We start from the raw sequence: 17,926 nt of genomic DNA on the forward strand, positions 1-17,926 counted from the left end.
TAGTCGCGTCTGCCTTGACTTCAACATATCCATTTCTCAGCCCTTCGACCATTAACTTTGCTTACGAACATACAATTTTCTCATCGATGAGGGTGTGTGTAGCTGAGTAAAGCTCAGAAAATTGATGCAGCATGGCAGAAGAGAACAAATGGAAGCCTCCTGGCGACGAAGAGGATGAGGAGGAAGAAGTCGATGAGGCCGTAAGTAATATCATTGGTTGGCTCATAATATAGATCTTGTCTCATATTTTGTAGGCCTACAAGTCCGCTAAAGATGCTGTGCTTTTCGTGATCGAAGTCAGCCCATCAATGCTTACGGCCCCACCTCCAACGGATGCGAAGAAGCAGGAACGAGATACTCCTACTTTAGCAGCAGTGAAGTGCGCGTATGCATTAATGCAACAGCGCATCATCTCTAATCCGAACGATATGATGGGTGTTCTCCTTTACGGCACGGAAGAAACCAAATTCCAAGACGAAGAAGACGCTCGTGGAGGGCTAGGTTACCCGAACTGCTACCTTCTCACGGACCTTGATATCCCTGCTGCAGGTGATGTTAAGGCTCTGAAAGATCTAGTCGAAGACGACGAGGAGTCGAAAAAGCTTCTCGTACCGTCTACAGAACCAGTCTCCATGGCCAACGTCTTGTTCTGTGCAAATCAGATTTTCACTACCAAGGCACCCAATTTCACATCGAGGCGGCTTTTCATCGTCACGGATAACGATGACCCACATGCGAAGGACAAGGCGCTAAAGTCTTCAGCAGCAGTCCGAGCCAAAGACTTGTATGACCTGGGCGTTATTATCGAGCTGTTTCCCATTTCTAAGCCAGATCATGCATTTGATAGGTCGAGATTCTACGATGTATGCGCCCAGTCTTTATATGCTTCCTGCCGAAACTGAATTGGTGCAGGACATCATTTATAATGCTTCACCAACAGACCCAGAAGCTCCTGCACCTGTTTCTGGCGGAGTCGCTCCATCGCTAACAAGCGATGGTATCTCTCTACTGACATCACTCCTCTCGTCCATCAACTCCAAAGCCGTCGCGAAGAGAGCTTTGTTCTCTTCAATACCTTTTGAGATAGGCCCCGGTTTCAGGATCTCCGTAAAAGGGTACATCATCTTCAAACGCCAAGAACCTAAACGCAGCTGCTTCGTCTGGCTTGAGGGCGAGAAGCCACAAATTGCTACTGGAGTGACAACTCAAATGGCCGATGATACCGCCAGAACAGTAGAGAAATTAGAGATCAAGAAAGCGTACAAATTCGGCGGAGAGCAGATCACGTTCACTCCGGAAGAAGTATCAAGTCTTCGTCACTTTGGCGATCCAGGAATCCGGATCATAGGTTTCAAGCCTCTGTCAATGCTACCTATTTGGGCCAACATCAGGCTTTCCACATTCATCTATCCTTCGGAAGATGACTATGTCGGTTCAACGCGTGTTTTCTCCGCGTTGCAGCAAAAGCTTTTGAAAGACCAGAAAATTGGGATAGCTTGGTTCGTCGCGAGGAAAAATGCTACGCCCGTGATTGCTGCTGTTCTCCCAGGAGCAGAAAAGCTAGATGAAAATGGCGCCCAAGTAATTCCACCTGGCATGTGGCTCACACCTTTGCCATTTGCAGACGATATCAGGCAGAATCCGGAGACGAACCTCATTCGCGCACCTGAAGGACTCATAGATCGCATGAGGGAGGTGGTTCAGCAGCTGCAACTTCCCAAAGCCATGTACGACCCTCGAAAGTATCCCAATCCTGCTCTGCAATGGCATTACCGAATATTGCAAGCCATGGCTTTGGAAGAAGACCTTCCGGAGAAGCCAGAAGATAAGACAGTCCCAAAGTATAAGCAAATCGACAAGCGAGCTGGGCCTTATGTCATCGACTGGGGTCACGAGCTCCACAAGGAATACGAGGAGTGGCGAAAGGATAATGAAACAACGACCTCTGTTCCAGCGAAACGCCCCGCACCTTCTGGGAAAGATGATATTCCGGACCGAAGCAAGAAAGCGAAAACTGCGACACCCGATGACGGTCCTACCGACGCACAGATGCAGCATGCTTATATGAAACAAGAGCACAAGAAGGTATGCACTCAGTTCGGGAGATTTCCCACCAGAAAAGCTAACTTGTGCCACTCTTTCTAGATGACAGTATCGCAACTGAAAGCTTGGCTGCATGGAAAGAGTATAAGTGTTAGCGGCAAGAAGGCCGATTTGCTGGAGCGAGTGGAAGAATTCCTCGAGCAGAAATGATGAGTGTGTTGCTGTAAAGGCTGTGGTATTGACGAAGAATGTCACTACATGAACATTGAAGAATCTCGCTTTGGAATGCAGTGAAATGAGATCAAAAAAAGAGATAAACGCTAGACGTGTATGATACCCAGAAGCAAAAGAGTAGCCAACGATGATTATGGTTCCTCATGTGGTGTCGAATCATCTGCATATCCCGGCCTTGTGCTTTCAAAGCATTGGGCGAGAGGCCTCTAGTCTCCACAAAGCGCTGAGTCTTGCAATTGGGGCAGAGTGAAACGACTGAGGTTTCATTCATCTAACAGAGTATGGGTATCGTAATCCAAAACGAACTCCAACCATTTTCTAGCAATGACCGTAGACATCGCAGTAGCATTTCTCTTCGGCAGGACAGCTGTGAGGTCTGAATTAGCAAATCGACTTCCTTTGCTTCCCTCATCCATTCACCATGCCAAAGGGGAAGCGGGACTTACTACACAGCATCCTTCCCAAAAATCACATGCCATAGAAATTCCAGCACCCTTCCGCTCTTTGCATCACTCTTCTCCGTATCTATGATCCATTCCCTGAACCGTTCATAATCACTCAAAGGCCTCGCCAGCACCTGATCCTTCGACACCGCGAACTGCGCACAGCACGCAGCCCCTACCAACGTCGGCGCCTGCCCATTCGTATCCAATTGCGCCTTCTCCTCTTTACTCGTCCCCGCAAACACGTCTTTCCACACTTCCGGAGTAACATGCGCGTTGTGTCTATGTGCTTCCAGACACCCCGGGTTCCAGTTGCAGCGCAGATTCACGTAGCCGTTTTTTTGTACAAAGGGTATTTGAAGAGATCGTAGGGCGTCCACGTTGTCGTGGAGAGGTGTGTCGGTGTGCCAGGCCGAGAAGAAGCCTGAGCGGTGGGAGTGGAGGAATACGAGGGTCGAAGGGAGGTTGGCGTAGTTGTCGATTACGTAGGAGAGGTAGGCCATGGACTCTCTGCCTTTGTTCATTGGGGTCGTGAGGGTAGTATCCGTGGTGTTGGGGGAGGGGTTGACGGTGTAAATCGCCGCCTGCCAGCTATACCATTTGTTAGCAAAGTAAGGCTGGAGATGAAATGGAGCAGGGCATACTCTGGCAAGTTCTCTGCTACCCAGTCCGTATTCTCCTTTTCCGTCTTGGCCATGATGACGACCTTATGGCTGGCCTCGCCGTCGAACGTTGGTATGTTCTGCACGGGGCCATGCTGGAATGTATTCTTCCACGAATGAGCGATGTAATTCGAGACGCCATATTGGTCCCAGACGTCCTCGAGTTTTATTTTGACGATTAGAAGTAGGGTGATCAGGAAGACGGAGGCACTCAGGGCGAAGCGCAGGGCCAGCCTCATTGTTGCTCTAGAACGGCGGCAGAGGAAGCTATGCGAGGGTGCGCAGGAGTAGATGGATATCGAGGCATCTGCGCCTTTATGAATACTATCTTATCCCTTCCATATCTGATGCTAAGTCGGGTTCCGAGGTGAAAACGTACAGTGCGTGCAACAGTAAACGGCAGACGAGGCAGACATTGTTGATTGAAAGGTGCCAAGAGATATAAGGCTAGCGGAAGACTTGCGGCTTTACCCTCCAGCTCATCGCTCTATGTCTCTCCTTTTTCTGTCCCCTTTTGTGTGTTTGTGTGTGTAAGACCAATTTTGGTCCCAATCCTTCTGGGGCAACGAATCAATAGAGGCACGCTTTCCCGGAAGCTTCATCTCTTGCCGGCAGAGACTCGCAAATTGACATATGAGAGGGTGTTAATCAGGCAGGTGGCTATAGTTACTATCGCCATCGCTATCCGCCAGTTCGAATGGACTGGTGCAGGAAATTGCCCGCTGGTACTTCAAGAAGCCTCCGCCATATCGTATGGAGACAATGCAGTCCTGTTTGATAACATCTCCGCTTTGAAGATCCTTCTGAAGGAGATCGAGCCAAGAGGTCGCAATCTGTTGCAAATCCTTACGAGAGATGGGAGCGACTCCTTTAGGGCCTTCTACTCTACATATCCGAGGCTATCGGTGAAAATTCTAGTGGGGAGTGTCGCAATCTGTAGGCTCTGTATTCCATTGGGAACTCGCCGCCTTGGGGTTTCTCAAAGACAGTTGATGGAGGAACTATTCGCCGATATCAGAGGTCAGAGAATCGATCGCGTTTCATCTCGCAATCTGCTATTGAATGGTTTACGGAGTAGGCTTTCGTCGTGCGAGGCGGGCATCTTTCTTTGGCATATTGGAGTGTTGCAAGTATTCAGACTTGTGGCGCGCACATGCTCGGCTGAAAATGTAACTAACCAATAGATCGAACCACTCCCACCCAAGAATGATAGACTATACGACATCCTGGATACCGGTGATGTCGATGATATAAAGATGTATTCTCCGGCATTCACTGTGGTGGTGTCTTTATCCTCAAGTCTATTTTATTGCATTTGAACAATTTTGCGGATTTGATATAAAAGCACTCGCCGAGATGGGTGATATGGACACTTGAAAGATGGTATGGCATCATAAGATCCCTGCACATGAGCTTCGTGAATCATATGACCAACAGTCTTGAGACTGCTGTATCACAGGCTCCCGAGGGCGGCCCTGGCAACAGCAATTCTTCTTTTGATATGTATACGGGAAGTGGATCGGTGGAAGACAAATCCTTGGTCCGGAAGCAGGACTGGAGGATAATTCCACTATGTGCCGTGGTCTACCTACTATTTTTCTGGACCGGTCGAATATTGGTATAGAGCAGACTTTCGCATTCTCTCATATTTCCCTTACGTCTGACAAATTTCCCATCGATTGCTGAGTCTCCGCGCTGATGTGCTGCAGGTAATGCCAGAATCTTGAACAGTGAGACCGGTGACGATCTATTGCAGAAAACAGGCACGAGTTCCTATCAGTATAGGAAGGCCATCCGGATCCCCCTTATCTAATATAAGCAGAGTCGAATCGTGTTCCAATTGCTAATGCCGTGCGAATGTTACTAGCTTCGCGTTGACGTCGTTCTATACCAGCTACGCTCTGTTTGAAGTGCCGTCAAATTATCTGCTGAAGAAGCTGAGCCCCAATGTATGACCGTTCGCATAATCTTCCTGCCGTTCTCCGCCTGATGCTTTCTACATGCATACAAGAGAGGATCCGCTAATATGGGGTACTAAGCGATGGATCGCTTTCCTAATGTTCTCTTGGGGAGTTACCACTATAGGTATTGGTGGTGTAAAAATCGCCGCCTCGGCTTTCAGGCGTAAGGTTTCTTCTCGGTGTATTTGAAGCTGGTGAGCACTCCTTGTTCGACTACACGACTCATGTGATGGCCGCAAAGCTGACCTACTTCCAACAAAGGTCTCTATCCTGGTGTGGAATTTTACCTGACATTTTGGTATCGATCTGAGGAACGCTCTCTACGCATCGCTTTTTTCCTACCCTCTGCCGCCTTAGCCGGTGCCTTCGGAGGTGCCATTGCGTATGGTGTTGGACGAATGAATGGCATTAACGGACTGTCGGGATGGCAATGGCTTGTCATACTGGAAGGCATACCCGCATGCGCAGCGGGTCTTGTCGTCCTGCTTATACTGCCTGATTATCCAGAATCGGCTCGGTGGCTTATTGACGAGGAAAAGGAGTTGGCAAGAGAAAGAGTGAGGTTCTGTGGCTCGAGCGCGGACGACATGGCTATAACATGGGTAGATGCGAAGGAGACTTTGACGGAGTGGCGGCTATATTTTCACTACTTGGTAAGTTTCGTCCTATACCACTATTGGTTCAATGTCTATGGTAGCTAATCCAGCCTTTTGAAGCTCCATTTTCTCATCTCGACACCATTTTCCAGCCTTTCACTCTTCGCACCAACAAGGGTCGCTGGTCTCGGCTACACGTCACTGTCTGCAGAATTAATGACAATTCCGCCTTACGCTGTTGCGTACGTTGTGTCGCTCGTTGTGTCCTGGTCTGCAGACCGGTTCAATTCGTGAGTGGAAACTCCAATCGTACCTGGCATCGCCATTTCTTGATGATGGACCTCTTACTCACAACACGCTTATTCATAGTCGTTCCCTCCACGCAGCAGTATGTGCTCTCTTCTGTGCGGCAGGATTTATTGCCTCTGCAACTCTCTCGCCTGACGCTTACGTGGTAAGTGATCTTACCATGTGGGGAAGGCTCCTATCTTTCCGAGTCCACCTATCTTCCCTTCGCCAGCATCCACCTATTACTACTCGCTGACAATGCCATAGGCCCGCTACATCTGCCTCGTCATCTCCACTACATTCGTCTTTTCACCCGTTCCCTCTCTGCTCTCCTTCCTTGCATCAAACACCCATACGACCGCTTCGACGGACCTTGCTGTCGCCCTCAACGTCTCTATCGGTGGTGGAGCTGGCCTGATCTTGGGTACATGGATCTTCCCGGCTGGAGAGGCCAAGAACGGGTATAAGAGTGGTAACTGGATCAATGCTGGGTTCATGTTGGCAATCTCGGTAGTTTGTGTGGCGTTAAGAATATATTATGGGAGGGCTAATCGGCTGAAGGAGCACAAGAGAAAGTTTGTACTTTAAGTTGGGGCAGCATATGGCTGTTTCAAGGGTCCTTGATCCAGCATAGGCGAGGTTTTGCAGAAGTGGAAGACGATATGGACGTCCTCTGAGTCAATTCAATCAGGGTTCTTGCATTGCGTTCGAAAGAGAGTTAAAAGCTCCTATCGCTTGATAGCTTCAAAAAGCTCACTCATATATCGAGGAGACAAGCATTACAAAAGTAGCAAAAGCTGAACATGGAGAACCGCCGGAGTACAACGGAGTATTCGCTTCATAAATCCGGACCCCCCAAACCTGATGGTTTTCAACCTAATACCCCAACACGGTGTGCGTGTTTGCAGGCACGCCTCCTGTAAGACATTCTGACAGGCAACACCTTCAATCGATCAGCCGCATGCCGGCATGATCGTCGGCGCTACTACGGGATTTGTTGGGTTGGTCTGTGAACAACCATACGCAAATCCAAAAGCCGTATCGTCAACAGCTGCATCGAATGCGCCGCCACAGTTTGGATCACTACCGGCAGCGTATGATCAGTACCTATTTCCTCCAAACAATCTTCGATCATCTAAGTGCATCTCACCTTGCTCCACCAGCGGCGTTGTTGAAGAAAGAGCAGATATCGTGGGAAAAACAATCCTGGGTACTTCATGGCACAACATCAGCTTTAGCAAAACCCAGTCTTTAATTCGATAGACTGCAAGTGGCTTACTATACGTTCCCGAGAGCCGCTCCCGTGCAGTCAGCACCGCATCTGATTACATGTCAGTGAGTCAATACGCTCTCCAGACACAGGGCGGATGCCTCTACCGTCCATTACATGCATAGCTATTCGACAGCACGGCCGACGTTAGCAAGGAAAACTTCTCACTCTTCAGCGGTTTTTGCACCTACTTTCCCATATTCACTGGATCAATGCCAAAATTCGATCCCACAATCCCGGTCCAAGTACAATTCTGGTCGGCGGCATTTGTCCATCTAGCGGTGGCTGCCGCCCCAACTTTCAGACACGTGATTGATGCAGATGCTGGAGAGATAGCAAAGACTGCGAGAGCGATGCTTGAAAGGATAAGCATGTTTGCGGCAGAGCTTGAATTGCAGATGATGTTTGGAAGAAAGCAGCAGCTATCGCCTTATATATTCAGCCCATACCCGACCACCTACCCAGAAGATCTCGCCTCCGCGTTGAGCCCCGTCTGATGATACTGGGGCCTCGGCATGTCTTGCGCCGTGGGGTATGATGGCGGATCTACAAACAGCTACTGGAAGATGCGCCCCTATCAAATAGACATCTACTTATCTATTAACATATTAGCGTTGGGGATCTTCTTCGCTACTAACAGCCGACACCTATACACATCAAGCCTCGGTATCCGGAATCTCTCGTTGTTCGATTTCCATCGACAATTTTCGCGGTGGAAGCCTGCGCTTGTCCATTTCGGCCTCACTTTCCGTCGGCACACTCAGGACTGGTCTGCTTGCCCCTTTCCGCCCAAGGAGATAGTGCTCGACGACAAAGACCACCTCTTTCACAGCCCAGCGTGCATGCGTCTTGGTCGGAATGTTGAATCGTGCGTCCAATTGTTCGAGAGTCAAATTCTTCGTCTCGGGCACAAGAAATAATATCATGAACCATCCTACAACACACCAAGCTGCATAATAGCCAAAAGCACCCGTGTTGCCAAAGGAATACTGGAACCTCGGGAATGTGACGGCCAGTAGGAAGTTGAAAAACCAAAGAGTCGCGGTGGCCATTGACATACCTAGATCTCTGACGTACAATGGCATTGATTCGGCAGAGTACACGAATGGTACGGGACCTTGCCCTGGGCTGTAGAAAACGCTGAAGAGGTACATCCCGGTCAACACTAGCCCCGTTCGGCTGTGACTCCCAGATGGAAGCAAAAATCCCATGGCAGTCAGAAGCTGGAAGAAAGCCAAGAATGGGTACGTGCAAAGAAGCAGATTCCTGCGTCCGAAAGTATCTATTGTGTATACCGCAGGCAGAGCAAACAAGAAATTCAGGATTCCGAACCCCATCGAAGCCAGAAGGCCAGCTTTGTCGCCAAGTACAGGACTCAGAATCTCCGATGAGTAGAAGGCCATGACGTTCACTCCACAGATCTGTTGCAGGAACATGACGGTCAAAGATGCCACCAGAGCTCTGCGATTGCGGTCAACACTCCATAATTCCACAAATCGATTACGGTTTTGCTTGATCTTTTCTTCGCCGTCGAGGAGATGATGCATAAGAAAGAGGTCCCGTGCGGCCTGGAGCCGGGAATGACGGAGTCTGCAAAGGGAGCGGAAAGCCTTTTCGTAATAGGCAGTCTTTCCCTGCCGAGCCTTGAGGAGCAGCCATCGCGGTGACTCCGGGAGGGTGAAGACGTAGGCAGCCGCTATGAGAGGTAGTAGCATGGGAGAGGCGAGCATCAACCTCCAGTTCAAGCTACACTGAAGACTTAGAAGCGTCTCCGTGCTTAAGTGTTTGTCGCATGTGCCTGAATCTCCCTGAAGAACGTTGCGAAAGATGACGCCGGCTATGTATCCCAACATGATACCAAATGCCCTGTTATACGTCAATGGAGGTTATCCATGGCCAGCAACTAGAGAAGCGGAGCTCACGTCCACATTTGCCACATCATGACAAGCCCACCTCTTATATTTGCCGGAACACATTCAGCAGAATATATCGGAATAGTTGCGCTCTTCGGTCCAATTCCAAGGCCCAAGCAGAACCTGGCGAGGAATAGATGCCACCATTGTGATGTAAACGCTTGTGCTACACAGGTCGCACTGGAGATGAGGCAGGTCACGAAGATTGTTCCTCGCCTTCCCAATACTCGATTCAAAGGTTCTGTGAGCCAGCAACCCAGGACAGCACAGCATAAGTACGGGGCGGCGTTTACAAGGCCCCTGAGGCCTGCGTCCTTCCCTGTATCTTTCCCATCCTTGGGTCCTATTCCGAATGCGTACGAATAAAACTACAAATCCTCGATTAGCACGCCTTCTTCGAGATGCTAATGGATCGCAAGACGACCTCGACAGGCAAAGGGTGGTCAAATCATGCCCCAGATGCGGGAGATACGGACAAATTACTAGTCAGGCCGTGAAGCAAACTTACCAACTGAGCGCCATTCACTGCGGTCTCATCCCAGCCCTGCACAGCTGCTCCGAGGGAGCAACATCCTATTTTGGTGTCAGTGTCATCTGCTTTTGTGAGGGTTTCAAGACTCGAAGATGTCTGAAGGGTAACTGCCCCCCAAGACATATGTCAGGACTCGAAGCGGACTCCAAAAGTACGTACCGACCAGTGCGTATAGTATCCACGGCTGATCCCATTTGTTTCCGGTCTTGGGGTCTTCTCGTCTGAGGGCTTCAATCTCTTCTGGCTTGAGACGAAGGCTATCTGTGCGCGGCCCTCCGAATGCCTCACCGTCCTGAGCCAAGTACGCTCCTTTTCGTATCACTTCATGGTATATATCTTCGATCTTTGTTTTATTTATGAATGCTTCTATGAGCTCGTCCATTTTCTCGTGTCGCATTCCAATGAAGGGATTGACCAAGACGCTGTTGATGTTTGCAGGAGCTGCATCCACATCCTCTGAGGTGAAGTACCCACCCTCGGTCTTTTCTGATGTAGCCATACTTCCAGAAAGTGAGCGTGTTTGTAATGTGTGCAAAGTTGATGTCCAGACTCTCGATTGACTCCAAGAGAACGAAGCGGCAAGAGACTAACGGATTCACGATTCTGAGGTCCAAGCCTCAGCGTTTGGGAGGAGCCTGCTTATATAAAAATTTAATGCATGAGGAAAGCATTCGAGGTTGCTTATTGCAAGGCTGTGCAACTCGCAAGGCTACAAGGCTTCCATCGTCGCCAAATTTTCGGCTACTTGTATGCACGCCATGAAACCCTACCCGCCCGCACGATACTTACTAGTATGAAAACAGAAGCTGAGACGCAAGGCTACCAATTATTCCTTCCCCGCCCTTTCCTGCATCAGCTGGTACCATCCCGACGGGCGCGCAGAGTCACATTCTATGACCAATTTCTGAGGCATCTAGCTCAGCTCTTTCGCTTAATTCCCCTATTTTTGATATGATTTGCGTGTCTGCCTTGCAGCCATTGCAAGGCTGAGAACGCCTTACTCCCTTTGCCTGATTTCTTGCGTTGATAGATGCCACACTCGTGCAGGCCTCGGCCAACCTGAACGGACACGCGATAAGGGATGACGTGTCGGGCTAACCCCTGCACCAGAGTGAGTCTGCCATTTGACCTCATATACGCGCTGAATGTCCACCTCCTTTGACCCGCTTTTCTTGGAGTAGCTCGGTTAGCCACAAGGCTGTCACGATTACTGATTTGATTCCGATCTCGACGGAAGGTTTCACAATGTCTTATTCCCCAATCGGCGATACCATAGCTTTGACGAAGCTTGCATATGCTCTCTACTCTAGAGTCGTCGTCGTCGCACGTGATGCACCAGAGCAATTTGAAGCATTGCTGCGAGACCTTGACATATACAAAGGAGTCTTATACCGAATCAGATCCCAAACAGATCACGGCGGTGATCCGTCATATAGCGTTGCTGTGCAAGCTGTCCTCGAACGTTGCTTCAGCACCCTATACGGGCTCCGAGACCTGACAACAAAGTATGAGAACTTGGGTGAATACGACTTTGCTAGCTTCACGCATGTCTTGGTTCGCTGACGACTTAAAGCATGGAGCGACCGCGGCGTTTTCTTTAAGCGCATCTCTTGGGCCAAAGACCAGGATGCAATCAAAGAATTTCGAGAGAAATTTAAAGAACACCAGCAGCTCCTCCAGATCGTCTTGACGTCGAAAGGCAGGTAAATGACGACTGGTCCGCTGAATAATTGAAAACCTCGCTTAGTTATTTTCAGGAAGCAATTGAGTGAGGAAACCAAACAGACTCCTATAGACGACGACGAAAAGCCTCCTGTAAGGATACGTGAGCCCGAAGTTGACGTAGCTTGTACCTGTGGGGTTTCGCCTATCAAGAGGACGACCACGGCAACAACTACAGGTTCAGCGACGCTGAACAACCCCAGAGAAAGTCTGTCAACTCAATCGCCTAAAGCAGTGCAATTTGGCTATCAACCGTTCCGCGAGAGAACACTCAGTAGTACAGGATCAAATGCACAAGAAGCCTTGGAGAGCTTAACGCTAAAATCGCGGTCTTACAGTGCTTCTACGGCCAAGACCAGCTGCTGTAGCTGTCATGATCGAGTACAGTCGGGCGGTCTTGGTATAGGTGAGTGTCACATTGCACCTAGCTTTGAAAAATCATCAAATGAATGCCACGCTTTGTCAGAGGAAGAGCCCCCAGTTCCCGACCAAGGGCCTCTCCAAACCAAGACTAAACAGCCATTGGTACTTTTGCGGGACAGAGAGAAGCACAATGTCGTTTCGGATGTCCAAAAACTTTTCAGGGATAGCGTCGAGTCTGTCAAAGATCCTACTTCCGTTGAAAGGTGGCTTCGGCTGGCGATCTGGTGGCTCGTGAAGTCCCGCATCATTTCCCATATACTGGCTCCAGAGGAAATCAAACGAAGGGGAACGGACGCTTCACAACACCAAAATCGATGGCACAGTACCGTGTCAGCCGAGCAAGCATATACAGATCTGCTCAAAAGTTCCTGGATATTGGAGGAAGTCATCCTTGTTGGAGCAGCGGACGAAGAACTTTCGTATGTCTCTGTCAGGAAAATGATCAAGGACCTGTCTGCTTCTCTCCATAATGATCTCCTGGAAAGCAGAACTTTCGATCGAAATTTCGAGGTCGTTGAAGGGAATGCTCTTCTGAAGAACGACCTCCACCTTCTTGAGAGCTTTGAGCAAACGATAGAGGCCGAAGAGAGTATTCCGGCCGCGATGGATGACCCCGTCAGTGCACTTCGGTGGTTTGAAATAGATCAAGATAATGCTGGAATGCAACATGAAAAGGTGCTGTTCCGAACCTTCGCCAATGCGCAGCTTGGCAGCAGGTACGATCGATCAAAGTCCCCCAGTGCTCCATACATGCTCTTAGTTTGGACAGCAGCCGATGATTGCGACATATTCGTCTCTTTATGCAACCATCGAGGGTCTGTAAATCTTTCTCGGAAATTGGCGGCTGAAGATCTTGAGGATTACGAGGCCGGTGACGACACTACGCTCTTCTCGATCAAGTTTCCAACGCAAGAAGCGGAGATCAAGTTTTTGAGCCACGAAGACGCCGTTGGGTTCTTTACCCAGCCACGGATATTCTTCGCCGCCTTAAAGAAAATCAAGCCGCGTTCAGGAGAACTTGCAATTTACCAGGCATCCCTGTCTACTTACGGTGATTCCAGTCCGGGGGCAGTTTCCGGGATTGAGAGAGCCAGGACTCTGGCATCAAGCAAGGCTTCCTCTTGTGGGTTGAGAGTTTACGAGTCGATGCCCGACAAATGCTGGAAGACCACACGCCGCCTTGTGGTCAGCACTCCTCCAGATAGTACCAAACCTGAATGCGTATCCCATTGGCTGCCAGTGGACCAAATAAAGATCGTAGTTGAAGGGACTAAAGTAACGGTCAAATGGTCAGACTGTGAGCAATTGAGGAGGAAAGAGCTGGGCGACTTTGCTTACCAGTACTCGTATATCTACAAAGCAGATGAACCCAACCGGAAGATTTATCTGGAATTCGGCAGCGCTTCAGAAGCTCAAAGATTTGAAAAGTGTATCCTTCTCCCAACAGAAATGCCACCGCAGGTTACCACCAAAGTCGACATACCATCCGCTTTCCAGGACATCAGGATTTATCGACTGTTCGATGTTGATGAACCGGACCGGCAATATCACTCAATCGCTTTGAGCAAGAAGAATCCCAGAGGCCCACATATGACAGAAATTTATTACGTCTACAGGGATCTTGATTGGGTCTTCAGCACCAGGAATGGTGCGCCGACCATCATACATTTCCCAAGTCTTCAAACCTCACACTACGTCTCCACAATACCCAGGCTGCAGTACAAGCCCAACGCAAGTGACCCTACCCCGGATTTTAGCCACGTGGTGGAGACATTCAAAGCAGCTCGCTTTGAATTGGGCTGTGATCATGACTTGAAGAGATTCATGCATGGCCTGACGGGCTGGACCCTCAAATTCTTCCGGCCCCTATCGAAACTACTCCTCGTCGAGACGGGTCACCTCATCATGAACCCCAAAGAACAACACAAAGGCGTCTGCGTCCACCTCTGGGAGAAAGCGGCGGAAGAAGGCCAGCCTCAGATCCAGCTGGCCGTCCGGCTCGGGGAGGAGATCAAGGACCCCTGGATCACCGCCTCGCTCTTCGAAGCGCACTGCCGCAGCGAGCACTCCACCATGAGCTACAACGTCGAGTTCCAGGCCCTGCTGCTCCAGCGCGGCGTCGAGGTCGACACCAAGTACATGACCGCGACGACGCGCGGACCGCTCGGCGCGCAGGCGACGAGCCGGAGGCGCTGGAGGACGACGCTGACTTTTGCAAATACCGAACGTGAGTGGACGGGAAGTATCCTCCGTCGGGGCGGAGGGATTCGCTGACGGGATGTAGACAAGGATGAGTTCTTGAGGGCTTCGGGCCTCATCAAGATGATGTACGTACCCGTAATGGGCTGATACGAAAACGGTCGTATCAACAATGGCTTTGGGAATATGGGAAATCTTTGGCGTGGCGAGCGGGGAAATCTGAATCAGGTAAAAAGGGGTTCTGATAGGCTTTTTGCGCGCTGCGATATCGCATTGCATCGAAACCGGATCGGGAACCGAGGGTCTGTGGGAGCATCGTGAATGATGAGGTATACCATTTTTCTTACATGTTTGCCTGTCTATATACCTTTTTGTTGAACATTTTGGGGGGGGGTTCGCTTTCTGGTCGGCGCATCGGCGATTGTACACTTTCCGTTCGTTAGCTGAGTTTTAATGTTTATAACGTGGTGGCGAATGTGATGATAAAAGGGGGGGGTGGAAATGGTTCTGTTTGAGCTGGGGAGGTCATGCTTGTGTCGTGTCGGCTGTACCATCTATTGGCATTTAATGGAACACGCCTTCTTGACTCGGTGATGTGACCGATGTGGTGAACCGTAGGATCTCACTCAAAGACGATCTTCTGCGCCAGATTTGAGAGTAGCTTGTTTGCTGTTAGGGAACAGGCTGATGTTTCTCCGGGCGCCTGTATACCTCGAGCTTCCAAACTCATTGCCTCCTCGCCCACCCCACAGATCGCTCACACCCCATCGTCTCCCATCGCAACTCCAAATCAAAAGCTCTCCGTGCCCCTTTCCTCAAAAGCGTGCTTCTTCACTCTTGTCATCCATGCCTCGACGACGGTATTCACCTTCGACATTTCCGTCCCCGCAGCGTCTCCGACTTGTCCACGTAACGCTCACAAGGCGTCTCGCAATCCCTCACGATCTTCGTCGGCGCAACGAACGGCACGTCTGGAGCGTTGAATGTGCCTGCTGGGTCAACGTCAGGCATGGGTAGGAATGATGCCTCTTTCAAGATGAAGCCCGACACAGCGCGAGGTCTTGGTCGTCGTCCTTGCCCTCGTGTCTCTCGCGGTTCGGGATTTCGTAGGCGGGGCACGTTCCCCCATAGTTACCGCGTGGAAACTTCGAATCCGAGCTCTTCTTCTATAAAGGAATGCGGGCCGTCGACTTTGCTTGTCCCATGTAGGCTGCCAATTGTCCTTCCTTGACTCAGACTTAAGATCGAGCTTGTGCTTGGCTCGGTGCAACTTCTGGCACGCAACTCCACAGTAATTCACCAGTAGGCATGAGCCACAGTATTTTGACGGCTGGGGTTTCACATTCGGAGGGCGTCGACCCTTCATTGATAGGATTCGCGCACAAGGCCCGCATAGGCGCGCTTTGGGGGTCAGTGACTACTGCAGAAGATTCTGATGCCATCGTGATGTGCTATGATCTAGTCTGCTATGTTGGGGGAACAGGCTTCTGAAACACAGTGTATGATAGGTACAAGAGAAAGTAGTTGCAAAGAGAACTGGCTGAGGTCTACAGCGAAGTGATCCTGCACTGGGATGATGCTAGAAAGTTCACACTGTGAGAAGGACTGAAGTGTGTCGGCGTAAAGAGGTTGCAGAGAAAGCTTGGTTGCTTAGTAGAGTAAACTTACATAAAATTTCTCCCATTTGATTTCCTCTACATCATGGGAAGCCTGTGATTACAAGCGGATGGATATACTGCTCAAGACTCAGACACAGAACAACCGTCTACAGCATGTTCCCTCAAGCAGACGGTCACTCTTCCAAGAAAAATCCACTTTGTGCCAAAGCATGATGCTCAGGTGCGACAGTCTCTTATGGCAAAGATTGGTCCATGTGAATGGTCTTTTAGCATCTATTGCTTAGCAGTATGAGAGGTAAAGAGTCTTGGTTCCGGCGTTGCTTCTCTAAATCGGGAGCGCTAAACGCTAGTCTAGTGTCCATGCGGTCTAGAGTACTGGTCTTCGATATTGTTTACCTTCAGCCGGAATAGCATGTGCATTCTTTCACCCATGTTAATAACCGCCAAGTCTCTGAGTTCAGAATGAGCGATACTGCTATCAAGACCGCTCTTGCTACCCTCGATTCTCTCGAAGCCCGCCTACAGAAGGTTCACTGGTATCTCAGCGGCAGCGAAGAAGTGGAGGATACCCTTAAGCAAGTAGCAGCGCAAGGGCGGGACGACACAGTTCAGGCTCGACTGGCTCGACTGGAAAACAACCTGGGCAAGCTCTCTTCCAGATCGCCGGTTGTACGAGATTTACTCAAGCTTCGTTCGTGTCCCTCCTTCAATCAGACTTCTCAGCTAATAAGGAACAATGAAAAGATGCTTCGCATCCTGATTTCTTCCACCCGACAACCACCGACGTCCCCACGACCCTGTCTACACCGGAAATACTAGCAATCGTTAACTCCTGCGCTCCTTCCTACCAGACCACTGCCTCACGTCTCAACGCCATCAAAGACCTGCCAATCCCTCCGGCCGCAGCTTCTGCTTCATTGGTCGCGTTACAACCACGGCTATCGAAGCTGGAGCTTTTACAAAATGAACAGGCAAGGGATATGGCAGGTTTGAGAAAGAGAAGTGCGAGGGCGATCCAGAGGTGGTATGAGCTGGGTGTGCTGGGAGAAAGCGACTGCTGGACCGAGTGGGAGGGGAGAGTTGTGGAGGTGGAGAAGAGGGTTAGGAGGGAAGAGGGCCGGATGGCGAAAGAGACGGAGGAGGATGAGGCCTACGGAGATTGATGGGTGTCCTCTACGACGGAGAAGGCTGAACTTAGGGGTCAAGGGATGCGAAATCAGGGCTGTGTTGCTTTTTCATCAGGCAGGCCAACTACGTTTGAATTGTGCGGCTTTACCAGTATGTCCACTTTTCCATTCAAGGCCCAAGGAACAGAGCAGAACAGCCATTGACTATCTACCGCAAAGAGATTGTTGGGTCATATGCGAGACAGAGACAGAGGCCTTGCTCGCATGAGGACTTCAAGTGGGCGCGTACAATGATTCGCGCTCGTGTTCACTGATTCAGGGCGCTCGACACGACCGCAGCGCATGCATAAATACGGTTCCGCTCGGAAGAATTACGCAGTTGGGAAGTTCCAAAGTGCCCAGTCCGGCTGTGCTGTTGGAATAGATTTAGAACAAAGAATAGAGGGAGATAGCTGCTAATGGTAAATCACTACGATTATGGCTTTTTGAAGACAATGCCTACATTACAAAATGTGTTGATTTGTGTGCGCATTGTACTTTAACAAGAGGACGTTGAGTGGCGAGAGTGGGTCCTGTTTGGCTTGGAGAGTCTGGAACTTCTTCCCCTCTCCACACTCTCCAGTCTCCACTCGTTCCTGAGATTAGCGTTGTCGCGGCCTAAAGATTAGATACGGGTATGTACTCTCAGCCCTGCAATCTCCACCACCCACTCATTTACGAGGTCGCGTTTTTTGCGGGGAGGTGAGGACTGAGGACAGACAACGAGACAATGATCCTGTCAGCTTCCTCGAAACACAAACGATTACTTTTACTCTACTCTCCAGCAAAAGTTGCGACTCACTCTCAGCGTCTAATTCGACGGGTCCACTCATTGGACAGCGATTCCAGTGGAGT

General features: G+C 50.0%; 8 protein-coding genes across 8 annotated transcripts; 5 read left to right on the top strand and 3 right to left on the bottom strand.

Moving 5' to 3' along the window:
- Positions 1-131: 131 nt before the first annotated feature.
- Positions 132-2,253, top strand: HO173_002271 (uncharacterized protein; the record flags this gene model as incomplete). The annotated part of the gene is made up of 4 exons (XM_037304205.1): positions 132-200; positions 255-863; positions 913-2,085; positions 2,146-2,253. 4 exons carry the CDS (start codon positions 132-134, stop codon positions 2,251-2,253), a joined length of 1,959 nt encoding a protein of 652 aa, XP_037169000.1.
- A 342-nt stretch (positions 2,254-2,595) lies between these two features.
- On the bottom strand, positions 2,596-3,621 carry HO173_002272 (uncharacterized protein; the record flags this gene model as incomplete). The annotated part of the gene is made up of 3 exons (XM_037304206.1): positions 2,596-2,644; positions 2,724-3,311; positions 3,365-3,621. 3 exons carry the CDS (start codon positions 3,619-3,621, stop codon positions 2,596-2,598), a joined length of 894 nt encoding a protein of 297 aa, XP_037169001.1.
- A 1,169-nt stretch (positions 3,622-4,790) lies between these two features.
- HO173_002273 (uncharacterized protein) lies at positions 4,791-5,109 on the top strand (the record flags this gene model as incomplete). Its single annotated transcript, XM_037304207.1, has 2 exons — positions 4,791-5,000; positions 5,092-5,109. 2 exons carry the CDS (start codon positions 4,791-4,793, stop codon positions 5,107-5,109), a joined length of 228 nt encoding a protein of 75 aa, XP_037169002.1.
- Positions 5,110-5,741: 632 nt separating this feature from the next.
- On the top strand, positions 5,742-6,815 carry HO173_002274 (uncharacterized protein; the record flags this gene model as incomplete). Its single annotated transcript, XM_037304208.1, has 4 exons — positions 5,742-5,996; positions 6,060-6,229; positions 6,309-6,393; positions 6,495-6,815. 4 exons carry the CDS (start codon positions 5,742-5,744, stop codon positions 6,813-6,815), a joined length of 831 nt encoding a protein of 276 aa, XP_037169003.1.
- Positions 6,816-7,180: 365 nt separating this feature from the next.
- On the bottom strand, positions 7,181-7,870 carry HO173_002275 (uncharacterized protein; the record flags this gene model as incomplete). Its single annotated transcript, XM_037304209.1, has 5 exons — positions 7,181-7,310; positions 7,378-7,440; positions 7,507-7,548; positions 7,605-7,622; positions 7,689-7,870. 5 exons carry the CDS (start codon positions 7,868-7,870, stop codon positions 7,181-7,183), a joined length of 435 nt encoding a protein of 144 aa, XP_037169004.1.
- A 283-nt stretch (positions 7,871-8,153) lies between these two features.
- On the bottom strand, positions 8,154-10,441 carry HO173_002276 (uncharacterized protein; the record flags this gene model as incomplete). The annotated part of the gene is made up of 4 exons (XM_037304210.1): positions 8,154-9,363; positions 9,420-9,778; positions 9,919-9,983; positions 10,102-10,441. 4 exons carry the CDS (start codon positions 10,439-10,441, stop codon positions 8,154-8,156), a joined length of 1,974 nt encoding a protein of 657 aa, XP_037169005.1.
- Positions 10,442-11,187: 746 nt separating this feature from the next.
- On the top strand, positions 11,188-14,436 carry HO173_002277 (uncharacterized protein; the record flags this gene model as incomplete). Its single annotated transcript, XM_037304211.1, has 4 exons — positions 11,188-11,461; positions 11,516-11,645; positions 11,700-14,314; positions 14,372-14,436. The coding sequence occupies 4 exons, from the start codon at positions 11,188-11,190 to the stop codon at positions 14,434-14,436; spliced, it is 3,084 nt and encodes a 1,027-aa protein (XP_037169006.1).
- A 1,931-nt stretch (positions 14,437-16,367) lies between these two features.
- On the top strand, positions 16,368-17,068 carry HO173_002278 (uncharacterized protein; the record flags this gene model as incomplete). Its single annotated transcript, XM_037304212.1, has 2 exons — positions 16,368-16,596; positions 16,650-17,068. 2 exons carry the CDS (start codon positions 16,368-16,370, stop codon positions 17,066-17,068), a joined length of 648 nt encoding a protein of 215 aa, XP_037169007.1.
- Between the last annotated feature and the right edge of the window lie 858 nt (positions 17,069-17,926).

This window comes from Letharia columbiana, assembly GCF_014066305.1.
Source record: "Letharia columbiana isolate WasteWater2 chromosome Unknown Sc0000004_s0, whole genome shotgun sequence".
NCBI lineage: Eukaryota > Fungi > Ascomycota > Lecanoromycetes > Lecanorales > Parmeliaceae > Letharia > Letharia columbiana.